The sequence below is a fragment of the Scyliorhinus torazame genome, chromosome 5 (assembly GCF_047496885.1).
Source record: "Scyliorhinus torazame isolate Kashiwa2021f chromosome 5, sScyTor2.1, whole genome shotgun sequence".
Classification (NCBI taxonomy): domain Eukaryota; kingdom Metazoa; phylum Chordata; class Chondrichthyes; order Carcharhiniformes; family Scyliorhinidae; genus Scyliorhinus; species Scyliorhinus torazame.
The window spans coordinates 80646602-80672313 of record NC_092711.1 but is presented as its reverse complement, the minus strand read 5'-3'; the positions used below and the strand labels follow the sequence as shown (position 1 = coordinate 80672313).

General features: G+C 47.4%; 1 protein-coding gene across 3 annotated transcripts; it reads left to right on the top strand.

Annotated features, from left to right (window-relative positions):
• The first annotated feature begins 8178 nt into the window (after window positions 1-8178).
• On the top strand, window positions 8179-24050 carry LOC140418595 (uncharacterized). Of its 3 annotated transcripts, none has more exons than XM_072502116.1 (2): window positions 8179-8225; window positions 9622-18340. In XM_072502116.1, the coding sequence occupies exon 2, from the start codon at window positions 10051-10053 to the stop codon at window positions 11476-11478; it is 1428 nt and encodes a 475-aa protein (XP_072358217.1). In that variant the 5' UTR covers window positions 8179-8225; window positions 9622-10050; the 3' UTR covers window positions 11479-18340. The 3 variants fall into 3 exon arrangements, 2 of the variants coding, with proteins under 2 accessions (XP_072358217.1, XP_072358216.1); XR_011945159.1 differs by lacking the exon at window positions 9622-18340 and adding an exon at window positions 23154-24050 and having other exon boundaries at window positions 8213-8276; XM_072502115.1 differs by lacking the exon at window positions 8179-8225 and adding an exon at window positions 8228-8276.
• The last annotated feature ends 1662 nt before the right edge of the window (window positions 24051-25712 follow it).

Here is a 25712-nt window from a genome sequence, read left to right as displayed (position 1 = left end):
CAGTTGCTTGGCCGGGGGAGGGGGATTGGGGGGGGAGGGGGGGACTGGGTTGCTGCTGTGCTGACTGAGAGGGAATTGATGGTAATAGGGAGAGTCGGGGCGGGGAGCCTCCGCCTATGGGGCTGGAGGGTGCGGGAGGCGCAGGCACATGGCTGGCCTAAAAAAGGAGATGGCTAGATGGCGGGGGAGGAGGGGGATGGGGGTTGGGTAGCCCCCCGATCCGGCTGATCACGTGGAACGTGAGAGGCTTGAATGGGCCGGTCAAGAGGTCCCGGGTGTTTTCGCACTTAAAGGGGCTAACGGCAGATGTAACCATGCTACAGGAAACGCACCTGAAGATCGCGGATCAAACCAGGCTGAGGAAGGGATGGATGGGACAGGTTTTTCACTCAGGACTGGATGTGAAGAACAGGGGGGTCGCAATCTTGGTGAGTAAGCAGGTGGCATTTGAGGCGGTGGGTATTGTGTCAGATAAGGGGGGTTGTTACGTTATGGTGAGTGGCAGGCTGCAGGGGGCCCGGGTGGTGCTAGTGAATGTGTATGCTCCGAACTGGGACGATGCAGGGTTCATGAAGCGGATGCTGAGCCGGATTCCGGATCTGGAGTCATGTAGTTTGGTAATGGGGGGGGGGAACTTTAATACGGTCCTGGACATGACTCTGGACCGGTCTAGGTCGAGGTCAGGTAAGAGGCCGGCAGCGGCCAAGGTCCTGAGGGGGTTCATGGACCAGATGGGGGGAGTGGATCCGTGGAGATTTGCCAGGCCAAGAGCGAAGGAGTTTTCCTTCTTCTCCCATGTACACATAGAACATAGAACATAGAACATAGAAAATACAGCACAGAACAGGCCCTTCGGCCCACGATGTTGTGCCGAACCTTTGTCCTAGATTAATCATAGATTATCATTGAATTTACAGTGCAGAAGGAGGCCATTCGGCCCTTTGAGTCTGCACCGGCTCTTGGAAAGAGCACCCTACCCAAACTCAACACCTTCACCCAACACCAAGGGCAATTTGGACATTAAGGGCAATTTATCATTGGCCAATTCACCTAACCTGCACATCTTTGGATTGTGGGAGGAAACCGGAGCACCCGGAGGAAACCCACGCAGACACGGGGAGGACATGCAGACTCCACACAGTCAGTGACCCAAGCCGGAATCGAACCTGGGACCCTGGAGCTGTGAAGCAATTGTGCTATCCACAATGCTACCGTGCTGCCCTTGAGAACAAATAAATCTACACTATATCATTTAACCGTAATCCATGTACCTATCCAATAGCTGCTTGAAGGTCCCTAATGTTTCCGACTCAACTACTTCCACAGGCAGTGCATTCCATGCCTCCACTACTCTCTGGGTAAAGAACCTACCTCTGATATCCCTCCTATATCTTCCACCTTTCACCTTAAATTTATGTCCCCTTGTAATGGTTTGTTCCACCCGGGGAAAAAGTCTCTGACTGTCTACTCTATCTATTCCCCTGATCATCTTATAAACCTCTATCAAGTCGCCCCTCATCCTTCTCCGTTCTAATGAGAAAAGGCCTAGCACCCTCAACCTTTCCTCGTAAGACCTACTCTCCATTCCAGGCAACATCCTGGTAAATCTTCTTTGCACCTTTTCCAAAGCTTCCACATCCTTCCTAAAATGAGGCGACCAGAACTGTACACAGTACTCCAAATGTGGCCTTACCAAAGTTTTGTACAGCTGCATCATCACCTCACGGCTCTTAAATTCAATCCCTCTGTTAATGAACGCGAGCACACCATTGGCCTTCTTCACAGCTCTATCCACTTGAGTGGCAACTTTCAAAGATGTATGAACATAGACCCCAAGATCTCTCTGCTCCTCCACATTGCCAAGAACTCTACCGTTAACCCTGTATTCCGCATTCATATTTGTCCTTCCAAAATGGACAACCTCACACTTTTCAGGGTTAAACTCCATCTGCCACTTCTCAGCCCAGCTCTGCATCCTATCTATGTCTCTTTGCAGCCGACAACAGCCCTCCTTACTATCCACAACTCCACCAATCTTCGTATCATCTGCAAATTTACTGACCCACCCTTCAACTCCCTCATCCAAGTCATTAATGAAAATCACAAACAGCAGAGGACCCAGAACGGATCCCTGCGGTACGCCACTGGTAACTGGGATCCAGGCTGAATATTTGCCATCCACCACCACTCTCTGACTTCTATCGGTTAGCCAGTTCGTTATCCAACTGGCCAAATTTCCCACTATCCCATGCCTCCTTACTTTCTGCATAAGCCTACCATGGGGAACTTTATCAAATGCCTTACTAAAATCCATGTACACTACATCCACTGCTTTACCTTCATCCACATGCTTGGTCACCTCCTCAAAGAATTCAATAAGATTTGTAAGGCAAGACCTACCCCTCACAAATCCGTGCTGACTATCCCTAATCAAGCAGTGTCTTTCCAGATGCTCAGAAATCCTATCCTTCAGTACCCTTTCCATTACTTTGCCTACCACCGAAGTAAGACTAACTGGCCTGTAATTCCCAGGGTTATCCCTAGTCCCTTTTTTGAACAGGGGCACGACATTCGCCACTCTCCAATCCCCTGGTACCACCCCTGTTGACAGTGAGGACGAAAAGATCATTGCCAACGGCTCTGCAATTTCATCTCTTGCTTCCCATAGAATCCTTGGATATATCCCGTCAGGCCCGGGGGACTTGTCTATCCTCAAGTTTTTCAAAATGCCCAACACATCTTCCTTCCTAACAAGTATTTCCTCGAGCTTACCAATCTGTTTCACACTGTCCTCTCCAACAATATCGCCCCTCTCATTTGTAAATACAGAAGAAAAGTACTCGTTCAAGACCTCTCCTATCTCTTCAGACTCAATACACAATCTCCCGCTACTGTCCTTGATCGGACCTACCCTCGCTCTAGTCATTTTCATATTTCTCACATATGTGTAAAAGGCCTTGGGGTTTTCCTTGATCCTACCCGCCAAAGATTGTTCATGCCCTCTCTTAGCTCTCCTAATCCCTTTCTTCCGTTCCCTCCTGGCTATCTTGTATCCCTCCAATGCCCTGTCTGAACCTTGTTTCCTCAGCCTTACATAAGTCACCTTTTTCCTCTTAACAAGACATTCAACCTCTCTTGTCAACCATGGTTCCCTCACTCGACCATCTCTTCCCTGCCTGACAGGGACATACATATCAAGGACACGTAGCACCTGTTCCTTGAACAAGTTCCACATTTCATTTGTGTCCTTCCCTGCCAGCCTATGTTCCCAACTTATGCACTTCAATTCTTGTCTGACAACATCGTATTTACCCTTCCCCCAATTGTAAACCTTGCCCTGTTGCACGTACCTATCCCTCTCCATTACTAAAGTGAAAGTCACAGAATTGTGGTCACTATCTCCAAAATGCTCCCCCACTAACAAATCTATCACTTGCCCTGGCTCATTACCCAGTACTAAATCCAATATTGCCCCTCCTCTGGTCGGACAATCTACATACTGCGTTAGAAAAGCTTCCTGGACACACTGCACAAACACCACCCCATCCAAACTATTTGATCTAAAGAGTTTCCACTCAATATTTGGGAAGTTAAAGTCGCCCATGACTACTACCCTATGACTTCTGCACCTTTCCAAAATCTGTTTCCCAATCTGTTCCTCCACATCTCTGCTACTATTGGGGGGCCTATAGAAAACTCCTAACAAGGTGACTGCTCCTTTCCTATTTCTGACTTCAACCCATACTACCTCAGTAGGCTGATACTCCTCGAACTGCCTTTCTGCAGCTGTTATACTATCTCTAATTAATAATGCCACCCCCCCACCTCTTTTACCACCCTCCCTAATCTTATTGAAACATCTATAACCAGGGACCTCCAACAACCATTTCTGCCCCTCTTCTATCCAAGTTTCCGTGATGGCCACCACATCGTAGTCCCAAGTACCGATCCATGCCTTAAGTTCACCCACCTTATTCCTGATGCTTCTTGCGTTGAAGTATACACACTTCAACCCCTCTCCGTGCCTGCAAGTACTCTCCTTTGTCAGTGTTCCCTTCCCCACTGCCTCATTACACGCTTTTGCGTCCTGAATATCGGCTACCTTAGTTGCTGGACTACAAATCCAGTTCCCATTCCCATTCCCCTGCTCGCGGGAAGATTTGTTCGTGGTAAGCAGGGCGCTAATTCCGAGAGTGGAGGGGGCGGAGTACTCGGCCATTGTGATCTCTGACCATGCCCCGCACTGGGTGGAGCTGGGGATGGGGGAGGAGAGTGGCCAACGCCCGCTGTGGCGAATGGATGTGGGACTATGGGGGACGAGGAAGTCTGTGAGCGGGTCCGGAGGTGCATCCAAAGATATGTGGAGGCCAATGATAATGGGGAGGTCTGGGAGGCGCTGAAGGCAGTGGTCAGGGGGGAGCTAATTTCAATCAGGGCCCACAGGTAGAAAAGTGAGAGGATGGAGAGGGAGAGGTTGGTGGGGGAGATACTGAGGGTGGATAGGAGGTATTGGGGGGAGGAACATGGTGCTGAGCTCAGCTAAGATAAATGAGGTCTTGAAGGACTTTTATGGTAAATTATACGAGTCAGAACCCCCGGAGGGAGGGGAGGGGATGAGGCAGTTCCTGGACTAACTGAGGTTTCCAAAGGTCGAGGAAGGGCAGGTAGAGGGATTGGGGGCCCCCATTGAGATGGAGGAACTAATTAAGGGGTTGGGGAGTATGCAGGCGGGCAAGGCCCCGGGGCCGGATGGGTTTCCCGTAGAGTTCGAGAGGAAATTCTCGGAGCTATTGGGCCCATTGCTGTTGAGAACTTTTAACGAGTCTAAGGAAAAGGGAATCCTTCCCCCGACGATGTTGCAGGCTCTCATCTCGCTTATCCTCAAGCGTGATAAGGACCCGCTGCAATGTGGCTCCTATAGGCCGATTTCGCTCCTTAATGTGGTTGCCAAGCTGTTGGCCAAGATCTTGGCCACTAGGATTGAGGACTGTATCCCAGGAGTGTTTCATGAGGATCAGACGGGGTTTGTGAAGGGCAGGCAGCTGAATGTGAATGTGCGGAGGCTTCCGAATGTGATCATGATGCCCTTGGAGGGTGGGGACGCAGAAGTGGTAGCGGCAATGGACGCGGAGAAAGCCTTTGACCGGGTGGAGTGGGAGTACCTGTGGGAAGTGTTATGCAGATTTGGGTTTGGGGAGGAATTCATAGGGTGGGTCAAATTGTTGTATCAGGCCCCGGTGGCGAGTGTTTCGACGAACCGGCGGCGGTCGGGGTACTTTGGACTATATCGTGGAACGAGGCCCTTGGCCCCCCTGCTGTTTGCCCTAGCGATTGAGCCGCTGGCTATGGCATTGAGGAAGTCCAGGAACTGGAGGGGGTTGGTTCAGGGGGGTGGGGGGAGGAGCATCGTGTATCACTATATGCGGATGACCTGCTTCTGTACATTGTGGATCCGGTGGAGGGGATGGGGGAGGTCATGCGGATACTTAGGGATTTTGGAGACTTCTCGGGATACAAGCTAAATGTGGGAAAAAGCGAGCTTTTTGTGGTGCATGCGAGGGGCCAGGAGAAGAGGTTGGTAGAGCTACCGCTCAAGATGGTGGAGAGGAGCTTTCGGTACTTGGGCATCCAGGTTGCCAAGAGCTGGGGGGTCCTGCACAAGCTCAATTTAGTGTGGCTGGTGGATCAGATGGAGGAGGACTTTAGGAGGTGGGACATGCTGCCACTCTCCCTGGCGGGGAGGGTGCAGTCCGTAAAGATGACGGTCCTCCCTAGGTTCTTGTTCGTCTTCCAGTGCCTGCCCATTCTCATCCCCAAGTCCTTTTTCAAGCGGGTAAATAGGAGTATTATGGGATTTGTGTGGGCAAATAAGACCCCGCGGGTAAAGAGACTGTTTTTGGAGTGCAGTTGGGTGGGGGGGGGGGGGGGGGGGTTTGGCGCTGCCGAACTTGTGCAGCTATTACCGGGCAGCGAATGTGTCTATGATTCGAAATAGGTAATGGACGGAGAGGGGGTGGCGTGGAAACGGTTGGAAGCGCCGTCCTGTACAGATACTAGCCTGGGGGCACTGGTGACGGCACCGTTGCCGCTTCCGCCAAAACAGTATACCACGAGCCCGGTGGTGGCGGCGACACTGATGATTCAGGGGCAGTGGAGATGGCATAGGGGGGAGGTAGGGGCCTCAGTCTGGACCCCGATACAGAGCAACCACGTCAAGGATAGAGGGCGGGTTCCTAAGCTGGCACAGGGCGGGAATCAAAAGGATGGGGGATTTGTTTATCGATGGAACTTTTGCCAGTCTGAGGGCGCTACAGGAGAAATTTGGGTTGCCCCCGGGGAACACTTTTAGGTACATGCAGGTTTGGGTGTTTGTGAAAAAGCAGGTGGGGGAATTCCCGCTGCTACCTGCCCGGAGGATAGACAGGGTGGTCTCGGGCGTTTGGGTGGGGGGGGGGGGGGTGGCAAAGTATCGACATATACCTGGAGCTGCAGGAGGTGGAAGAGGACTCGGTGGAAGAGCTAAAGGGCAAATGGGAGGAGGAGCGGGATGAGGGCCTGTGGGCTGATGCCCTGGGCAGGATCAATTCCTCCTCATCTTGCGCCAGGCTGAGCCTGATTCAGTTTAAAGTAGTGCACCGGGCGCATATGACCGGGGCGTGGATGAGTAAGTTCTTTGGGGTAGAAGACAGGTGTGTGAGATGTTCAGGGAGCCCAGCGAACCATGCCCATATGTTTTGGGCATGCCCGGCACTTATGGAATTTTGGAAAGGCTATGTCCAAGGTCTTGGACACTCAGGTAAAACCGAGCTGAGGGATAGTGATATTTGGGGTATCGGATGATCCGGGAATGCAGGAGTCGAAAGAGGCCGGAGTTCTAGCCTTTGCCTCCTTGGTAGCCTGGAGAAGGCTCTTGTTAATGTGGAGGGACGCGAAGGCCCCAAGCATAGAGGCTTGTGTCAGTGACATGGCGGGGTTTCTCAGGTTGGAGAAGATGAAGTTTGCCTTGCGAGGGTCCTCGCAGGGGTTCTCCAGGCGGTGGCAACCGTTCCTTGACTTTCTCGCGGAACGTTAGATGGAGGTCAGCAGCAGCACTCCAGAGAGGGGAGGGGGGGGGGGCGGAGGAGGGAGTTGGTGGGTTGATTTCATTTTATTTGTAAGGGGCAAATGCCCCACCTTTTTTTTGTTTTGTTTGTTAAATTGTTAATTTATTGGTGAGTTAAGTTGTTTTTGTTGACAGATTGTTTTGTTCTCTTTCCATTATATTTTATTTTGTAGTGGTTTGTAAAAATTATTGAAAAATTTTGAAAAACATTTAAAAAAAGACTGCCTGTTTCCACATACATTACATTATCTGGCCTCTCTCCTGTGTCTGTGCGCCTGGGGCTGAAACCTCGGTCATGCCATCGTCACCTCCCGATTCGACAATTCCATTACACACCTGGCTGCTCTCCCACATTCTACCTCTGTAAACGTAAAGCCATCCAAAAGTCTGCTACCCATGTCTTAATTCACAGCCAGTTCCTTTCCCCTATGATCCCTGTGCTCCGAGACTCGCATTCACTCCCAGTCAATTCTCAGCCTTGTTTTCAAATCCCTCCATGGCCTCGTCTCTCCCTGTGTCTGTCATCTCCTCCAGCCCCACAACCCCCGAGATATCTGCACAGCTCTGATCCTGGACTCTTGTACACCCCCGATTCTAATTACTCCGCAGCGGTTTTAAGTTCCCTCGGCCCCAAGCACTGAATTCCCTCCTGAAACCTCCCCGTCTCCACCTCACTCACCTCCTTTCAGACTCTCTTCAAAACTCACCTCTTTGACCAAGTTTTTGGTCACCTGCCCTAATATCTCCTTTTGTGTCTGGGTGCCTCACTTTGTTTTATAATGTTCCTGTGAAGTTGACTGGGATGATTTATGATGTTCAAGGTGTTATATAAATAGAAGTTGTTGTTGTTGTTGACTGTAACCCTGACCTCCTGTTTTACATCCCATTGGTTTCACAACTATCGCTGATGCCTTTGGCCCCCTGTGGGTTTGCAGCCTCTGGAAAGACGCCGGCCGTTAACTCAGACCAGCATTGGCACTGCGCATGCTCCAGCTCACAATGATCGATGTGATTGACGGCAGCTCGGGACCTAGCTGGTCCTCCAACCAATCGGAGTGAATGGAGGGCGGGGCAGAGCCACGGTCACCAACGTGACTACGAGCATGCGCAGTGCGGATGACAGGTAAGGATTCAGGCGGTCCGGTGAAAATTGTCCGCTGGTCAGATCTGCGCGGTGAGTAATGAGGGAGGGATGGAGGCGTCGGATAGGTCGGGAGGCTTTACAAACACTTCGTGTTGGCCACAGATCTGGATACGAAGCTCGGATACAGCACTTGAACCAGCGAAAGCTGCTCGGGCTTTTCGCCGAGACAGGCCCGAGTGGACGAAGTGTGCGGCCGGGCGCATGCGGAGGGAGCGAGAGCCCCGGGCTTGCTCCACCTCTCGTTCACTCTGAGTGGTTGGAGGACCAGCCGCTCTTATCGGTCCTCCAGGTCCGCCCCTTCCTATTGTAACGAACGTGCCGTCAATCAGTCCCCGGGCATTGTGAGCTGGAGCAAACCCTTCACAATCATTGTCAGCTCCCTGGTTTGCAGCTGCGGAGCTTCTCCCTCCCGGGAACAGGCCCAGGTTAACGGGCACCATCCTGCTTCAGACACTGGAGGATGGTTCACAGAGGATGGGGGAGGGGACAAGAAATAAGAGCTTACACTTTGTACTCAAATCAATGAGGACTCTGATCTCTGGCAAGGAAGGAAACCCTGGCAGGTGGGCGGGGAGGATTCACAAACACCCGCTGGAGGCCCCAAACCCCCAATAAGACCCATTGATATTATTGTCAGTCTGCAGACAGGAGCTGGAGAACTGAACCCAGGCAGAGGAGAGGGAGGGAGAAAACTGGGAGTGGAGGAAAGAAATGGTGCAGCTGCTGAGATGGGTTTGGATTTCAGCCCAGGGAGGAGGGAGAGTGTGGGACGGGGATTTACAGCTTTGGGGGAACAAAAGAGGAAAAAATGTCCCAGAGAAACTAGAATTGTCTGTTCAGAATTTCTATCCTGGACTGACAGTGATGGCTTTTGTAAACTCTTTTTACAGGGGGTTAGAATTGGAGAATTTGCACACAACAAACTGAACCCAACAGAAAGGTTTGTCTCTTTGCGAATTCTATCCTGCATTGACAGTGATGACTTTTGTAACATGAGAGATTACAGCTCTCAGGAAAGATTAAATGGAGAGGGGTGATGTGAGAGAGTGACCATCAATAAACAACAAGTCATGAATACAAGATAGTTATGAATAAATCCAAGGGGACAATACAGACAAATTTATTTCCTCACAGGTTCAGAATGGGCAACCCATTATCATGGAAAGGAGTTGAGGAAAGTGCTGAGATGTTTTCAAAAGGATTCGGGACAAGGATATGAGAGAAAATGGAATCGAAAATCAGCTGAAAGGCTGAGATTTGATAGGTGTGACAGTCGGAGATGTGTGCCGAGTATTGACAGCAGCAGAATCTGTGACAGAATGGCCTGTTTGTGTCTTATATATTCACAATATTTCAATGTAATCTCCTTTCACAGAATATTTGCAGATACAAACATCATGTCAAGATCTGACAGAGTCACTTGATTCATCAGGACCGGCCTTTCAACGTGGAAGGAGAAATGTTTGTTTTGTCTTTCAGAAAAATGTTTAAAAATCACTGTGATTGGAAAAGCACCGAGACGCAGACATCTAAGTAATTTTCCACAGTTAGCTGGAACTGAGCTTTAATCAATCACACAGCATGAAATTAAATTTCAGCATTTACGTCAGGGAGACACCGTACTCAGGCTTCAACTGATGATCCAAGTTGGAGAGACATAAGGACATTCGCACCAAAGGAATCAAGAAGCAGCAATTGGACATTCAGCCCCGTGAGCCTGTTCCACCATTTAATAACTTCACGGCTGATCTGACAGTGACCTCAAATCTGCATCCCACCTACACCTGATAACTTGTTGATAACCATGGAGAAACAGTGGCAATGTGGGGACTGTGGGATGGGATTCAATTACCCATCTGAATTGGAAACTCATCAACGTATTCACACTGGGGAAAGGCCATTCACCTGCTCCGTGTGTGGGAAGGGATTCACTCGGTCATCATACCTCCTGACACACCAACTTGTTCATACTGATCAGAGACCATTTAAATGTGCTGACTGTGGAAAGAGCTTTAAACGCAGAAAGGATTTACTGACACACCAACGCACTCACACTGGGGAGAGGCCATTCACCTGCTCTGTGTGTGGGAAGGGATTCACTCTGTCATCCCACCTCCTGACACACCAACTTGTTCATACGGATCAGAGACCATTTAAATGTGCTGACTGTGAGAAGAGCTTTAAAAGCAGAAAGGATTTACTGTTACATCAACGCACTCACACTGGGGAGAGGCCATTCACCTGTTTGGAATGTGGGAAGCGATTTAATGCTTCGTCAAACCTCCGGGCTCACCATCAGGTCCACTCTGAGCAGAGACCGTTCAAATGTGCTGACTGTGAAAAGAGCTTTAAAAGCAGAAAGGATTTACTGACACATCAACGCCATCACACTGGAGAGAAGCCATTCACCTGCTCCGTGTGTGGGAAGGGATTCACTCAGTCATCATTCCTCCTGAGACACCAACTTGTTCATACTGATCAGAGACCTTTTAAATGTGCTGACTGTGAGAAGAGTTATAAAAGTAAAATGAATTTACTGACACACCAACACACTCACACTGGGGAGAGGCCATTCACCTGCTCCGTGTGTGGGAAGGGATTTACTCGGTCATCATTCCTCCTGAGACACCAACTTGTTCATACTGATCAGAGACCGTTTAAATGTGCTGACTGTGAGAAGAGCTTTAAAAGTAAAAAGGAATTACTGAGACACCAACGCACTCACACTGGGGAGAGGCCATTCACCTGCTCCGTGTGTGGGATGGGATTCACTCAGTCATCAGACCTCCTGAGACACCAACTTGTTCATACTGATCAGAGACATTTTAAATGTGCTGACTGTGAGAAGAGATTTAAAAGTAAAATGAATTTACTGATACATCAACGCACTCACACTGGGGAGAGGCCATTCACCTGCTCCGTGTGTGGGAAGGGATTCATTTGTTCATCCCAGCTTCAGCAACACCAGCGAGTTCACACTGGGCAGAGACCGTACACTTGCCCCGTGTGTGACAAGAAATTTACTCAGTTATCCCACCTGATGACACACCGACTTGTTCACACTGACCAGAAACCTTTTAAATGTTCTGACTGTGAAAAAAGATTTAAAAGTGAACAGAATCTTCAGAAACACCAGCGAGTTCACACAAACAGAATCATAGAATTTACAGTGCAGAAGGAGGGCATTCGGCCCATCGAGTGCACCAGCCCTAGGAAAGAGCACCTTACTTAAGCCCATACCTCAAACCTAACCCATAACCCGACCTAACCTTTTTGGACACAAAGAGCAATTTAGCATGGCCAATCCACCCGATCGACACATTTTCACACTTGTGGGAGGAAACTGGAGCACCTGGAGGAAACCCACGCAGACATGGGGGGAACGTGCAAACTCCGCACAGACAGTAAGCCAAGCTGGGAATTCTGGGACCCTGGAGCTTTGAAACAACAGTGCTAACCACTTTGCTATTGTGTGGCCTACACGTGGGAGCGGTACTGGGGAGAGGCTGTTCACTGCTCCGTGTTTGGGAGGGGATTCACTCAGTCAAACAAACTGTACAGACATCAGCAAGTTCACAGGCAACAGCAGGGTTTGATTCAGCTGTTGTTGCTGTTGTTAGTCACATCCAGGACTGATGGATGCCTGGGTGTTCCAGTGGGGCTTCACAGTCTTCCGGTATATATCAATGATTTAAACTTAAATGTATGCACCACGATTATACAAAAGTTGCTCATGTGTTTTAGACAATGAGGGAGAAAGCCATAGGTGGACAGAAAAGTGGTGAATGGAAATTTAGATAATGAGAGGTTAGGAACACACTTCAGTTAACTCCCGATAAAAATAAGGTCACTTCAGGATAATGGAAAAAAACTGATTGGTGGGGAAGCTACAAATAATCCGTTTTGAAAAAAAATAAATTCAAAGTACCCAATTATTATTATTAATTTTTCCAATTCAGGGGCAATTTAGCCTGGCCAATCCACCTAGCCTGCACATCTTTGGGTTGTGGGGGTGAAACCGCTGCAGACATGGGGAGAAACAGTTCTCAAATGGAAAGACACTTGACCACATTAAAACTAAGGATCTGCAATAGACATTTGATCTAGCAAGTCATATTTAGGGCAAGATTATAAACAGGACATTAATTTAAAGTGATTAGAAAGAGAAGCAATGCTGAGCAAGGCTAGGAGAGTGGGAAAAGAAGTGGCAGATGGAATACAATATGGAAAAGTGTGAGGTTATGCACTTTGGAAGGAGAAATGGAGGCATAGACTATTTTCTAAATCGGGAAATCAGAAGCACAAAGGGACTTGGGAGTCCTTGTTCAGGATTCTCTTCAGGTTAACATGTAGATGCACTGTCGCCTCACGGCGTCGAGGTCCCAGGTTCGATCCCGGTTCTGGGTCACTGTCCGTGTGGAGTTTGCACATTCTCCCCGTGTTTGAGTGGGTTTCGCCCCCACAACCCAAAGATGTGCAGGGTAGGTGGATTGGCCACGCTAAACTTCCCCTTAATTGGAAAAAATGAATTGGGTACTCTAAATTGTTTTTAAAAGGTTAACGTGCAGCTTCAGTCGGCAGTTAGGAAGGCAAATGCCTCATGTCAAGAGGGCTAGACTACAAGACCAGGGATGTAATTCTGAGGCTGAATAAGGCTCTGATCAGACCCCATTTGGAGTATTATGAGCAGTTTTGGTCCCCAAATCTAAGGAGGGATGTGTTGGGCTTGTAAAAGGTCCAGAGGAGGTTTACAAGAATGATCCCTGGAATGAAGAGCTTGCCGTATGAGGAACAGTTGAGGACTCTGGGTCTGTACTCGTTGGAGTTTAGAAGGATATGGGGGTATCTTATTAAATCTTACAGGATACTGCGAGGCCTGGGTAGAGTGGACATGAAGAAGATGTTTCCATTTGTAGGAAATTATTCCTTAAAACTCTCCAAAAATGCTTTTGGCACGAAAATCGGCAGGCATTGGACAATAAACAGAAATTGCGGCAACATGTTCATTTTAACCAACCCTCCAGTGATCCCCCCCCCCCCCCCCCAATCCCGAGCAACCGGCACACCCAGATATCTAAAGTGAACCCCTGCCCTACGGAATGGCAGGCCCCCCACCCCTGCCCACACCACCAGCCGAAACACCACAAAATACTCACGTTTGTCTCTATTTAATTTGTACCCCGAGAAAACCCAAACACCCGAAGCAGCTCCAATATTCCCCCTCTTGACACACTCGGTTCCAACACATATAATAACAAGTCATCAGCATACAAGGGCACCCTATGCGCTATTCAGCCCCCCCCCCCCCCCCCGCACTATCCCTTTCCATACCCCAAACCTCTTAACGCGATGGCCAACGGCGATTTTGCGATGGCCAATGGCTCAATCGCGAGTGCAAACAGCAGGGGGGACATAGGACATCCCTGCCTAGTCCCACGGTGAGAGAAAAGTATCTCGAGGTGTTGTTTTTTTGTGCGGACACCAGCCCCGGCTCCTCATACAGTAGCTTTACCCAGTCTACAAATCGTGGACCAATCCCAAACCACTCCAGAACTGCTATCAAGTGCCCCCATTGTACTTGGTCAAACGCTTTCTCAGCGTCCACTGCCACATCCACCTCTGTTTCCTTCCCCTCCGCTGATGCCATAACCACGTTCAATACCCTCTTAACGTTTGAAAAGAGCTGCCTCCCTCACACAAACCCCGTCTGATCTTCACCTATCACCTTCAGGAGGCATTCCTCCTGCCTGCCTGCCAGTATCTTCGCTAATACCTTTGCGTTCACGTTTAAAAGTGATATGGGCTTAGACAACCCACACTCCGTCGGATCCTTATCTTTTTAAGCAACAGGGAAACCGATGCCTGCCCCAAAGTTTGTGGTAACAACCCCTTCCCTATCGCCTCCTCAAATATCTCCAACATCAGGGGTGCCAGCTTATCCTGCAGACACACCAGCGAGTTCACACTGGAGAGAAGCCATTTACCTGCTCCCTCTGTGGGAATGGATTCACACAGTTATCCAGTCTGCAGACACACCAGCGAGTTCAGACTGGGGGGAGGCCGTTCACCTGCTCTCCGTGTGGGAACGGATTACATAGAAACATAGAAATTAGGAGCAGGAAGTGGCCATTTGGCCCTTCGCTCCTACTCTGCCATTCATTATATATGGCCTTATCATCCAACTTAATAACTTAATCCCGATTTCCCTTCTATATCCTTTGATTCCCTTCGCTCTAAGTGCTATATCTAACTGTTTCCTGAAAACATACAATGTATTGGCCTCAACTATTTCCTGTGGTAACAAATTCCACAAGCTCACCACTCTCTGATGAAGAAATTACTCATCTCTGTCCTAAATGGTCTACCCCATATCCTCAGACTGGGACCTCTCATTCTGTACACTCCCACCATCGGAATTTTTTTTCCTGCATCTACCATGTCAAGTCCTGTTAGAATATTATAGGTTTCTATGAGATCCCCCCCCCCCCATTCTTCTGAACTCCAGCGAATACAATCCTAACTGATTCAATCTCGTACGTCAGTCCCACCATCCCAGGTATCAGTCTGATAAACCTTCGCTGCACTCCCTCTAGAGCAAGAACATCCTTCCTCAGATAAGGAGACCAAAACTGCACACAATATTCCAGGTATGGCCTCGCCAAGGCCCTGTATAATGACAGCAGGATATTCCTGCTGCTGTACTCGAATCCTCTCGCAATGAAGGCGAGCATATCATTTGCCTTCCTTACTGCCTGCTGTAGCTGCATGTTTACCTTCAGTGACGTGTATGAGGATACCCAGGTCTCGGTGCACATTCCCCTCTCCTAAGTTATGACAATTCAGATAATAGCCTGCCTTCTTGTTTTTGGTACCAAAGTGGATAACCTCGCGTTTCTCCAAATTATACTGTATCTGCCATTCATTTGTCCACTCACTCAACTTGTCCAAATCACACTGAAGGATCTGTGCAACCTCCTCACAGCTCACCCTCCCAAGCAACTTGTGTCATCTGCAAATTTGGAGATATTGCATTTTGTTCCCTCCTAAATCGTTAGGTGACGCAGTGGTTAGCACTGCGGTCTCACGGAGCTGAGGACCAGTGTTCAATCCTGGCCCCAGGTCACTGTCCGTGTGGAGACACGTTCTCCAAGTATCTGCGTGGGTGTCACCCCCATAACTCAAAGTTGTTCACCTCTATTTGCGCGATTCACTCGGTTATGCCATCTGCAATCACACCTGGGAGTTCATACTGGGGAGAGGCCGTTCACCTGCTCTCAATGTGCGAAGGGATTTTGTAATTCATCGCACTTCCTGAGACACCAAGAAGTTCACAACTGATTACAGGGATTGGATTCTTCTGTATTGTTTCTGTTCTCAATTACATCCAGGACTGCATTTTGTTCATTCTGTTGGGGGATGGTCAGAGGGTTTCTTTCTGCTGGACTGGCTGGCCTCATGGCTTCGTCTCCAATGGTCTGATTCTCTCTGAGCCTTCTTGCGAATATCTGGTTTCATATTTCACAAGGATCAAAGAGTGAAAGGGTGTTTGGAGGTTAGAAGATGTTTCATTACCATTTCTGTTTGGAAACCCCCAAAATCATGCCACATTGCCATAAAGATGGGCTGTGGTGGTTACATGGTTCTTTTGTTTAATTTATCTTGGTGCTTCTCACAGAAGAAAACTATCAGGGTATGAGAGGGCAAGTTATCTGAGGTACACTGGGAACTACATTAAATAGTATGGTGGGAGACAGCAATCACTAATATTTATGGAATTATTACAGATTTACACGGGGATCGGTTAGCTCAGTTGGCTGGATGGCTGGTTTGTGCTGAGTGACACCAACACCACAGGTTAAATTCCCATACCAGCTGATGGTCCGTGTCAGTATTTATGCTCCACATGATCCTCCACCCACCCCTCTATATCTCCCGCCCCCCTCTATATCTTCCCCCCCCCTCCCATCAGCATCTCCTTCTATTCCTTCCTCCCTCATGTATGTATCTAGCTTTACGTTCAATGGATTCATGCTGTTCACCTCAACCACTCGCTGTGGTAACGAGTTCCACATTATCACCACTCGCGGGTAAAGACGTTTCTATTGAAATTCCTATTGAATTATTGAATCCCTTCATAATTTGAGAGACTTCATCAGGTCACCCATCAGTCTTCTCTTTTCCAGAAAAAAGCAGCCCCGGCCTTTCCTGAGTGTTAAATGCTCTCAGTTCTGTACATTATGAATCTTTGTTGCACCTTATCCAGTGCCTCTATTTTCTTTTTCTAAATGGAGATCATCAATGTTGACAGAGCTCCCAGTGTAGTCTAACCATCGTTTTAAACAAGTTGAAAATTTCTTCCGTACTTTTCAATTCTATCCCTCCAGAATGGAACCCTATATATGGGCTCCACACTTTAGGAAAGATGTGAAGTTCTTAGAGAGGGTGCAGAGGACATTTACAAGAATGGCACCAGGGATGAGGGACTCCAGTTAGTTTGAGAGACTGGAGCAGCTGAATTTCTCCCCTGAGGTCACAGCATCTGGAGGGTGGGGAATGAGGCCATTCAGCCCTTTGGGACCGTGTTGGCTCCCTGTGGAGGAAGCCAGTCTGCCCATTGCCCCGTTCTTTCCCCGAATCCCTGTGGATTTATTTCTCTCAGCGTCTGTCCAATTTCCTATTGAAATCCTTCCATCATCTCTGCATCTCCTCCCTCATAGGCAGTAGGTTCCAGGTTGTTACCACTCACTTTACATGTACACAAGGCTGCTAGAGCACAGAGGAATCTATTTGGCCCATTTTCCCCGTGCCAGCTCTTTGTACAGCGACCCATTTAATCCCAGAGTTCGACTATTTTGTTTTCTTTTTCAGAATGTACCAAATTCCCTTTTGGAAGTTACAGTCCAATGAGATTCCAGCACCATTTATAGACAGCGCATTCCAAATCACAACAACTCGCTGTGTTTTACAACAAATAATTGTGCATATCGTGTATCTGGAGGTTCACAGAGTATTCAAAATGGTGTCAATGATGTGGTTATTACACAAAATTAAGACTCAACCTTTATCAGTAAATTGGTGAGGACACCAAGTGTAATATATCCTCGTTTGCAGACAATTAGAACAAATGTGCATTTCTATAAAACCTCTCACTACCACTGGACCTCCTAAAGTATTTTAAAGCCAATGGAGTACTTTTGAAACATATTCACTGTTGTCATGTAGGAAGCTGTAAGAACGCATGTGTAATCACATTTAGTTTTAAAATTGTTATTTTCATTATATTTAAAAAAATTTAGAGTACCCAATTCAGTTTTTCCAATTTAAGAACAATTTAGCGTGGCCAATCCACCTACCCTGCACATCTTTGGGTTGTAGGGATGAGACCAACAAAACCACGGGAAGAATGTGCAAACTCCACACGGCACTGACCCAGGGTGGGGATCGAACCTCGGACCTTGGCGCCGTGAGGCAGCAGTGCTAACCATTGCGCCACCTTGTTGCCCGTAAATTATTATTTTCAAAGTGTATTCACTGGCCTTAGTAATAAGGTCAAGGAAGCCCTTTTATACCTCTAACATGTGCCTTTCTGCAGCCATTTTGCCTTCTGTACCTTTTCTATATTAACTATGTATTGATTTCATCGCAAAAAACAATAATTAAATTCAGGTTTATTCAGCAGTGATCATTGATTATGATTAGTGAATTGGTGTATTAGGTAATTATATTGCAAAGACTAGATCTTTATTTTAAAAAGTAACACGATCAACCAAAATGTTTCCAGAAACTGCAGAGCTATCAGAATATGTTTGAAAAAATAAATTACTCGATAATTTCAAGAAGTTACGAGATGTGGTGATAAGCCTGTATATAATATTACATGTACTCAGCAGTGTGACCTCCCACCAGTAGTTGGCGTCAGGCATCAGTCAGGTGACATTCGGCTACCAGGAGAAGGTTGTCAGGCATACACAAGGCCAGTCGCACATAAGGGTAGTTCCAAGAGAGTCTAATGTAGCTCTGTGATAACAGTCTGTGTAGCATTCTGATCTTTACCTTACCACGTGTACATTAATAAATCATTGTTCTGGCTAATTCACCAGCAGTTCTGTAGAATCATTGCAAGACAAGATCACAGAACACAACACGAGACACCATATTCTGCCAAGAATATGTGGGCTTGGCATTGGAGTAATGGTATTGCTACTAGGCGAGTAATCCAGAGAGCCAGGTTAATGCTCTGGGGATCTGGGATCAAATCTGCCTATGACAGATGCTGAAATTGAATAAAAGTCTCGAATTAAAAGTCTAATGATAACACTTGATTGTTGTGAAAACTCATCTGGTTCACTAATATCCTTCAAGAAATCTGCTCTCCGTATGTGGTACATCATATTCTATCAAGACTATGTGGGCTAGGCAGTGGGGTAATGGTATTGTTACTGGGCTAGTAATCCTGAGACCCAGGTTAATACTCTGGGGATCTGGGATTGAATCTGCCTATTAAAGATATTGAAATTGAACAAAAGACTCAAATTAAAAGTCTGATGATTGTTGTAATAACCGGTCTGAGTCACGAATGTCCTGTTGGAAATATGCTCGCCTTACGTGGCTTGGCCTACACGTGACTCCAGATCCACAGCAATGTTGTGGTTGATTTGTAAGTGCCCTCTGAAATAGCCTCACAAGACACGCAGTTCAAGGGCAATTGGAATGAGCAGTAAATGCTGGCCCAGCCAGTGACGCCCACCTCCCATGAATGAATAATTTTTAAGAAGACTCTTTTCAATTTGAAGACGAGTAAGAAACTGTCTTTGGATTGGATTTATTGTCACGTGTACCGAGGTAAAGTGAAAAGTATTGTTCTGCGTACAGTCCAGACAGATCGTTACATACATGAAAAAACAAAGTGCGGATCTTGGCAGTTTGCTCAGTTCACAAAATAATTTAATGGCTTTGTAGACGTAGATTAAGATTTTAATCACCATCCGAAACATATCTGGACGGCTCATATAGACAGACACAAACAATACTGTAACTGAATTAGAGGAAATGTTAGAGATTTAACAACCACATTTTTGAAAGATTCGGCCTTAATGATGGAGAAACAGGAAAAGCCACTCGGGGAGATGAGGAAATCCAGGCTCAGTGCGGATTTGCTGTCGCCCCTCCTTTCTTATACATGAACGGGATTTAGGCTGCAGAACATTTCACACCAAAACACAGAGTGGTCAAATATAAGCAACATATAATTCTCAAGTAACTTCCATTTAACTATATTTGACTTTGTTCAAAAGCTGTCTGAGGTCAAACTCGACAATGATTCATGGGATTTCTGTTACCCAGTGAAACGCTTTCTTTTCTTGGTCGTCATGTTTGCAATTCAATGGTGTATATTTCAGAGTGAAGACTCGAGAGCTATTCAATTCAAAATGAAGTCATATATAACAAATAAATATACTGACATTCTACATTGAATAACAAAACATATTGAGTAAAATTGGTGGACGATAAGAATGCTGCATGAATGATTGAACAGAGAGCATTGTTCCGTTAGATATTTGCTGAACAAATGCTAAAGTTCAATATAAGTTTGATATCTTATGGTCTTACAAGTTGAGACATCTGTTTTAAAGGAACAGCTGTCTTCATGTAATAGGTGACCTGGCCTCCCAAGACTGTGCAGTTGAACGTTGCACAGGTCCATTGGTGCTGTGCTACCAGCTGTTTCTGTAGCATGGAGGTTATCACATTCACCTAACCCGCAAAAGGTGCCTGGTTCGAAACTGGCAGAAGCATTTAATGCTTCTCATTTATGATGTGGAGATGCCGGCGTTGGACTGGGGTGGGCACAGTAAGAAGTCTTACAACACCAGGTTAAAGTCCAACAGGTTTGTTTCGAATCACTAGCTTTCGGAGTGCAGCTCCTTCCTCAAGTGAATGAAGATGTGGGTTCCACAAACACATATGTAGAAAAATTCAATGATGCAAAATGGTATTTTGAATACATGTCTTTGCAGGTAATTAAGTCTTTACAGGTCCATACGGTGTAACTGGAGAGAGGGATAATCACAGGTTAAAGAGGTGTGAATTGTCTCAAGCCAGGACAGTTGGTAGGATTTCGCAAGCACATGTAATGTAACATGAATCCAGGGTCCCAGTTGAGGCCGTACTTGTGTGCGGAACTTGACATCAGTTTCTGCTCGGCCATTCTGCATTGTCGCACATCCTGAAGGCCGAACGGTTACCCGAAGATCAGAGGTTGAATGCCCTTGACTGCTGGAGTTCTCACGTGTAATGGTGGTACCCATTTTGATGATCTGGCACGTCTTGCAGAGGTTGGCATGGCAGGGTTGTGTGGTGCCATGATCGCTGTTCTCCTGAATGCTGGGTAGTTTGCTGCAATCAATGGTTTGTTTGAGGTTCCGCGGTTGTTTGGAGGCAAACAGTGTTGATGGCCTTGGCAAGATGCTGGTCTTCATCGATGACGTGTTGAAGGCTCCGAAGAAGATGTTGTAGTTTCTCCGCTCCAGGGAATTCATCAGGCAAATGAGGCACTGGGAGTTTTTCCACAGACTCCAAGAGGCCTACAGCGAACCCAATGAGACAACCAATGAACCGGAACAGCAGAGCGAGAGATCTGTGGAACTGGAAGATCCAGCCAACAGGAAGTACTGGCAAACCTCACCCAGTGAAACAATCCGATCAGCTGATTCTACAGCTCCTCTTCCACTAAACCACTCAGTAAAACTGCCTCGAAGACCTTTCTTGTCCAAATTCTGAACTCATATCTTTCTCCTCTTTTCCTGCTGTGTCCCATCATGCTCTCTCAGTGCTCATCTTGTCTGTGAGACTTAGCCTTTGCTCCTTTGACCCAATTCTCACTAAACTGTTTAACATCGAACTTCCACAACCACATAATTTACAATGCAGAACAGGTCATTCCACACATCGAGTCTGCACTGGCCCTTGGAAAGAGCACCCTTCTCAAGCCCACACCTCCACCCTATCCCCATAACCTAGTAACCCCACTTAACCCTTTTGGACACTAAGAGTAATTTAGCATGGCCACTCCACCAAACCTGCACATCTTTGGACTGGGGGGAAACCGGAGCATCCGGAGTAAACCCACGCAGACACGAGGAGAACGTGCAGACTCCGCACAGACAGTGACCCAAGCGGGAATCGAACCTGGGACAGTGGAGCTGTGAAACAACTGTGCTAACCACTGTGCTACTGTGCTTCCCCGGATTTATTGGATTCAAGTTCAAATACAAGCCACGATGAAGCATCTGCCGTGGTGGGGTTTGAACCTGCATTCTCAGAGAATTGTGCTGGGTCTCGGGATTACTCATCCAGTGACAATACCATTACACCATCACCTCCCCAGTCAAGTGCTTTGCAGAGCTCGTCCGGGATATGAACAGGGGACCTGTCACATTTTGGAAACCCCCTAAGCGAAAATCATACCCCACAGTTTCGACAGTATCGCCATGGAGTCAGTGCCTTTGTCTGTTTCCTCTTTAGACAATCAAGTGAAGTTTGGTCCTCACACAGAACACGTGTATGGTTTCTCCCCTTAGTGAATGGTGTGTTTTTTCAGGCTGTAACTGGTTAAAGCTTTCCACAGTCCGTCCACTGGAACACTCTCACTCAGGTGCGTGTGTGTCTCGGTGCTTTTCCAGTCACACTGATGTCTGAAATATTTTCCCACAAACAGAACAAACATTTTTCATTCGACATTTATAGTCTGAGGATATTCAGGTCCTGATCAATTGAGTGACACTGTTGGATCTTAATGTGATATTTGGTTTGTGTTTCCTGTTTGAAAATCCTCTCTTAAACATAGAATACAGAACAGTACAGCACAGAACAGGCCCTTCGGCCCTCGATGTTGTGCCGAGCATTGTCCGAAACCAAGATCAAGCTATCCCACTCCCTGTCATTCTGGTGTGCTCCATGTGCCGACCCAATAACCGCTTGAAAGTTCCTAAAGTGTCCGACTCCACTATCACAGCAGGCAGTCCATTCCACACCCTAACCACTCTCTGAGTAAAGAACCTACCTCGGACATCCCTCCTATATCTCCTACCTTGAATCTTATGCCTCCTTGTAACAGCTACATCCACCCGAGGAAATAGTCTCTGAACGTCCACTCTATCTATCCCCCTCATTATCTTATAAACCTCTATTAAGTCGCCTCTCATCCTCCTCCGTTCCAAAGAGAAAAGCCCTAGCTCCCTCAACCTTTCCTCATAAGACCTATCCTTGAAGCAGGGCTTCAAATGAAGTTACTGTGAAAAGCCCCTAGTCACCACATTCCGGCGCCTGTTCAGGGAGGCTGGTACAGGAATTGAACCGTGCTGCTGGCCTGCCTTGGTCTGCTTTCAAAGCCAGCGATTTAGTCCAGTGTGCTAAACCAGCCCCTCTAACCAGCCCCCTTACAACCTTGTAGATAACCAACACCAACTCCCCATTGGGAGGAGCTTGTTCCCCATTATTCAGAATGGAGACACCGTCCATCAAACTGTCCCAATGTCTTACTGATGAGGCAGAGCAGCGGCAGAGAAGAAAGAACGGGGTGGCACAGGGGATATCACTACTGCCTCACAGTGCTAGAACCTGGGTTCAAATCCGACCGTGGGTGACTGAGTGGAGTTTGGATGTTCTCCCCATGTCTGTGGGGGTTTCCTCAGGTGCTCCGGTTTCCTCCCACAGTCCCTTTCACTTTCTCTCTACTCCAATAGAGATGAACCAGTTGGGTTTCTATGCCAATCCAGCAGTTCTTGTGGTTACATTTTCCTGTTGCCGGACCCACAAATTACCAGATTGATTCAGATCAAGTTCACAACCTGCCTTTTTGTGGATTCTCCCTCACTCCCTTTTTTCTATTTTCAATCAATTTCACAGGGTATTACAAGGGGAGGCTTTGCAATTGGGGAACTGACATCGAACATGATATCAGAATCTGATGGAGACAGCCAATTTATTGTAACCTGAACATCATTGGATTTTGAACATGGAAGGAAAAAGCACCGATCACAGCGGGAAGAAATTGTACCATGTGTCCTGTGTGTGGACAAGATTTCAGCCAATCATCTGGATTTTCGGAACAGAATTGCAGTCATGACAGGGAGATGCCATGGAAATGTGGGGATTGTGAGAAGGGATTCAATTACCCATGCCAGCTGGAAACGCATCGACGCAGTCACACCGGGGAGAGGCCATTCACCTGCTCCCAGTGTGGGAAGGGATTTGCTCACACATTCACTGCTGAGACACTAGCAAATTCACACTCAGGAGAGGCCATACACCTGCTCTGTGTGTGGGTTGGGATTCAATTGGTCAACTAACCTAGCATTACACCAGCGAGTTCACACAGTTAGGAAACAGAAACTAAACATCACATCAGCATCTAACACTCACCGAATTTATCGTAAACTGAATATCATCGGATTTTGAACTTGGAAGGAAAAAGCACAGTTCACAGTGGGGAGAAACCGTACACGTGTTCTGTGTGTGGACGAAGCTTCAGTCGATCATCTGGCCTTTCGAAACATAAATGCAATCACACCGGGGAGAAACCGTGGGAATGTGGGGACTGTGGGAAGGGATTTGATTAGCCATCCCAGCCAGTAGTTCATCGGTGCACGCACACTGGGCAGACGCTTTTCACGTGCTCTGAGTATGGAAAGGGATAGACACACCAACATATTCACGCTGGGGAGAGGCTGTTCACCTTCTCCCAATGTAGGAAGGGATTTGCTCATTCCTCTAATCTGCTGAGACACCAGTGAGTTCACACTGGGAGAGACCATTTAAATGCCCAGACTGTGAAGATTGTTATAAAGATTCTGGGGATCTTAAGAGAGACCATTCAGATGCTCTCATTGTATCATAGAATTTACAGTTCAGAAAGAGGCCATTTGGCCCATCGGGTCTGCACTGGCCCTTGGAAGGTGCACCTGACTTAAGCCTATACCTCCACCCTAACCCCGTATACCAGTAACCCCACCTAAACCTTTTGGACAGTAAGGGCAATTCAAAATGGTCAAGCCAATCCACCTAACCTGCACATCTTTGGACTATGGGAGGAAACCGGAGCACCCGGAGGAAACACAAGGAAATTCGGGGAGAATGTGCAGACTCTGTACAGACAGTGACTCAAGCCAGAAATCGAACCTTGGACCGTGGAGCTGTGAAGCAACAGTGCTAACCACTGTGCTACTGTGCCGCCCAATCAGCAGCTTACCACTCAAAAGTCTGTGTTCAGCCAATCGTCTCACCTCACTGTACAGCAGCGTCTTCACACAATGGAGAGGCCATTCACCTGCTCCCAGTATGAGAGGGGATTCACTCAGATTCCAACCTACTGATGCACCAGCAAGTTCACAAGTAACTTCAGTGATTGGATTGTTTTGCGAATCACAGCCTGGACTGAACCATATTCATTGGGGTCTGTTTCTCCCACAAACTCCGAAAGATGTGCTTATTAGGTGAATTGGACATTCTGAATTCTCCCTCTGTATACCCGAACAGGGGCCGGAATGTGGCGACTAGGAGATTTTCACAGTAACTTCATTGCAGTGTTATTATAAGCCAACTTGTGACAATAATAAAGATTATTATTATGATGTTCATAAACTCCAACCCTGTTGTAAGAAATTAAATTCTGAATAAAAATCAAGTCAAATCAGTTTGTGTTAATCATAGTTACTCAATGGGCGGCACATTAGCACAGAGTTAGCACTGTGGCTTCACAGCGCCAGGGATTCGGGTTTAATTCCTGGCTTGGGTCACTGTGCGGAGTCTGCACGATCTCCCCGTGCCTTTGTAGGTTTGCTCCAGGTGCTCCGGTTTCCTCCCACAAGTCCCGAAAGACGTGCTTGTTAGGTGAATTGGACATACTGAATTCTCCCTCAGTGTACCCAAACAGGCGCCAGAATGTGACAACACGGGGCTTTTCACAGTAACTTCCAGCGGGGAATCGAACCTGGGACCGTGGCGCTGTGAAGCCACAGTGCTGACCAATGTCTTACCGTGCTGCCCTAGATTTGTCAGGATCAAACTCCATCTGCCATCTCTCCGCCCAAGTCTCCAAATGATCTAAATCCTGCTGTATCCTCTGACAGCCCTCATCGCTATCCGCAATTCCACCAACGTTTGTGTCGTCCGAAAACTTACTAATCAGACCATTACATTTTCCTCCAAATCATTTATATATACTACAAACAGCAAAGGTCCCAGCACTGATCCCCGCGGAACACCACTAGTCACAACCCTCCAAACAGAAAAGCACCCTTCCCTGCTACCCTCTGTCTTCTATGACCTAGCCAGTTCTCTATCCATCTTGCCAGCTCACCTCTGATCCCATGTGATTTCACCTTCTGTACCAGAGTACCAAGAGGGACCTTGTCAAATACCTTACTGAGGTCCATGTAGACAACATCCACTGACCTACCCTCATCA